At 36.1% G+C, this 2,500-nt stretch overlaps 1 protein-coding gene across 2 annotated transcripts in view; it reads right to left on the reverse strand.

The window, feature by feature from the left end:
• The window catches only part of LOC125042985, a 29,548-nt gene that overhangs the window by 1,974 nt on the left and 25,074 nt on the right, over window positions 1-2,500 (reverse strand). For both annotated transcript variants that reach the window (XM_047638861.1, XM_047638860.1), the window contains exon 5: window positions 1-2,500. This exon is cut by the window's left edge and continues 1,974 nt beyond it; it is cut by the window's right edge and continues 736 nt beyond it. In XM_047638861.1, the coding sequence (XP_047494817.1) occupies window positions 1-2,500 (2,500 nt within the window).

The following is a 2,500-nucleotide window of genomic DNA, read 5'->3' on the forward strand; positions in this document are numbered from 1 at the left end:
TAGATCAAAATCTATGTTCAAATCCTTGCAAATTTCATATTTTCTTTTCCTTGTGCCATAATACACTTTCAGCGAACTGGGTGCTTCCCCATCTTCGAAGCTATCTTCAAAGTCTACAAACACTTTCATTCTTGGGCTGTAACACTTTTTGTCATGTGGAATGGAGTTATCCAGGATACCACAAGTGAGAAAATTATCCTCTTCAGTTTCACTGGACTCATTAGTGTAAGAATCCCTTTTTTCAGGTAATATATCACAGTTATTGGAAGATAGACTTCCTTTTATGGGTAAACTTCCTGCTCTAATCTTCGGCTCTGCATCTTCAATTTGAGCAGCATAATTTAAATCAATATCAGCAGAGAAATCATCCACCTTATTTTCTTTCTTTATTATATCACACTGTACACTGATATCATCTTTCTCCACTTTACATTTCTTTTCTGGGACAATTATTTGAATATCATCATCATCTAATGAGACAATGGGCATCTCTTCATCATTTTCATTAATACACTCTTCTTTTACACTGAGAACAAGGTTATTCTCAAGACAAACCTTCTCCAAAGTCTCACTTTGCTCTGTTTTAACAACTGTAAAAAAATCCTTCTTCTCAAATGAATGAACTCCCTCCATACTGGCCTGGTTAGTGTTTTTCAAAGATCTTTTGGTATCCTCGAGTTTACTATCTGATAGTTTCCTCTTCTTGCTAACTTCCTTTAGTTTGCAGTTCTGCATGGCACCAAGCTTTTCTGAAAATGTGCTTGCTTTCATATTGTTTGCAGACAGGGAAGAGGCACTTGAATGTTGTACTATCTCAAACATTTTACTTTTGTTTGAACTTCTTGTCTTGGGATTGAGTAAAATGTTCTCTGATTCTAATTTGGATGGTAAGTTAATTACTCTTCCATCACAAAAATCACCTTTCCTTTTTGATTTATTTAGTTCCCCCCCTCCTTCAAAAATACACAGGCCTTCATTTATATGCTTGGAACAACTTTCATTCACATTTGGCTTATTTGAAGATGTAAGATCACCACTTGTTAAGAGAGGGGACACAGCCAGTGTCTCGGACACACTTTGTATAGTGTTAACATTGCTTTTACATAAAATGGCAACAGCCATTGCTTTAGAAACACTTTGCTTAGTGTTAGCATTATTTGTATAAGGTAGGACCACCGCTTTTGTTTCAGAAACACTTTGCTTGGCAATAGCATTATTATTTGTAAGTAAACAGGCCACACTTTGCTTTATTTCAACATTTTGTGAATCTTTACCTTTATCTCCTGATATATTGTTCAACTCAAACTCCTTTTCATTGGGTGATTTGTTAGTACAATCACCCTGTCTTTTGGTATGACAAAATGCACCCTGCACAGGATGTATAAGAGAAGTATCTGCAGTTTCTCCAAAAAAGAGAGAACTTGAAAGATGTTCAACAAATGTACTCTCAGGCTGTTCCTTCACTGGGCAATGAAAAAAGGTTTCATCAAAGTTAAGATCTTTTAACAAGGTATTGAAGTATGTACTAGGCAACTCTTTGGATGATCTTTTTAGGTCTTTATTATTTTCTGTTGTTTCTAGGTCTTTATTATTTTCTGTTGTCTCTGTGTTTGATGTTTCTGCTTCATTTATAGGTATCTGGCCATCAGAGTTCACCGCTTTCTTAAACCCCATCCATGTTCGAACCTCTCCATGGTCTGGCAATACCATGAAGTAATGAGGACTGGTACTGGGTGAATTCTCTACAGCTGGAGGAGATGAGTTGGGTTCCTCATTGTCTTCACAAAGCAGTAATCTATCACCATCCTCCAGTTCATCTGAAGGGCTTGCAACTGCCTTTACATGCGTTATATTTTGATGTTCAGGAACACCACAATGTAAGTTTACAGTATTAGGAACTTCCTGTGCTTCACGTGACTGCAATTTAGGTTTGCTGTTTGTACTACTTACAGAATTTTCCATGAATACTGTGCTACTGGGTTCTTTAGTCTTTGGGAAATCTGAAGCAACCTTTTCATCAAATTTCTTGCTTTCTGTTACCTCTAAAACCTGAACATTTGATTCAAATGATCTCAAAAGATTTTCAAGGTATTCAAATTTGTCACTGCATGCATCTATTTCTCTAACATTATTTTCAGAATTATTAATGGCATAGAGTGTACAATTATCAGTTCTTTTACTGTCTTGGTTATTCTTAGTTGTTTCAGTGATGCCAGAAGCTTCCTCATTATTTTCCTTGACTGTGTCTCTTAATGTAGGAGGAAAAATTGTTGTATTCAAGGACTCTACCTTTCTAACACTTTCATTCATATCAATACTAAGGTCACCAGATGTAGCAGGGGTCTCACTACATAATGATACACTACTGTAACTTTCTTCCTTATCATTACTGAGAATATCTGAATTGTCTTTATTAGCACCACTTGTAACTTCACTATTCTTGCTCAACGCAGTTTCCACAACCAGAACTCTATTACTAATATCAAATGCTTGGCTCTCT

The sequence above is a fragment of the Penaeus chinensis genome, chromosome 33, assembly GCF_019202785.1.
Source record: "Penaeus chinensis breed Huanghai No. 1 chromosome 33, ASM1920278v2, whole genome shotgun sequence".
NCBI classification, from domain to species: Eukaryota; Metazoa; Arthropoda; class Malacostraca; order Decapoda; family Penaeidae; genus Penaeus; species Penaeus chinensis.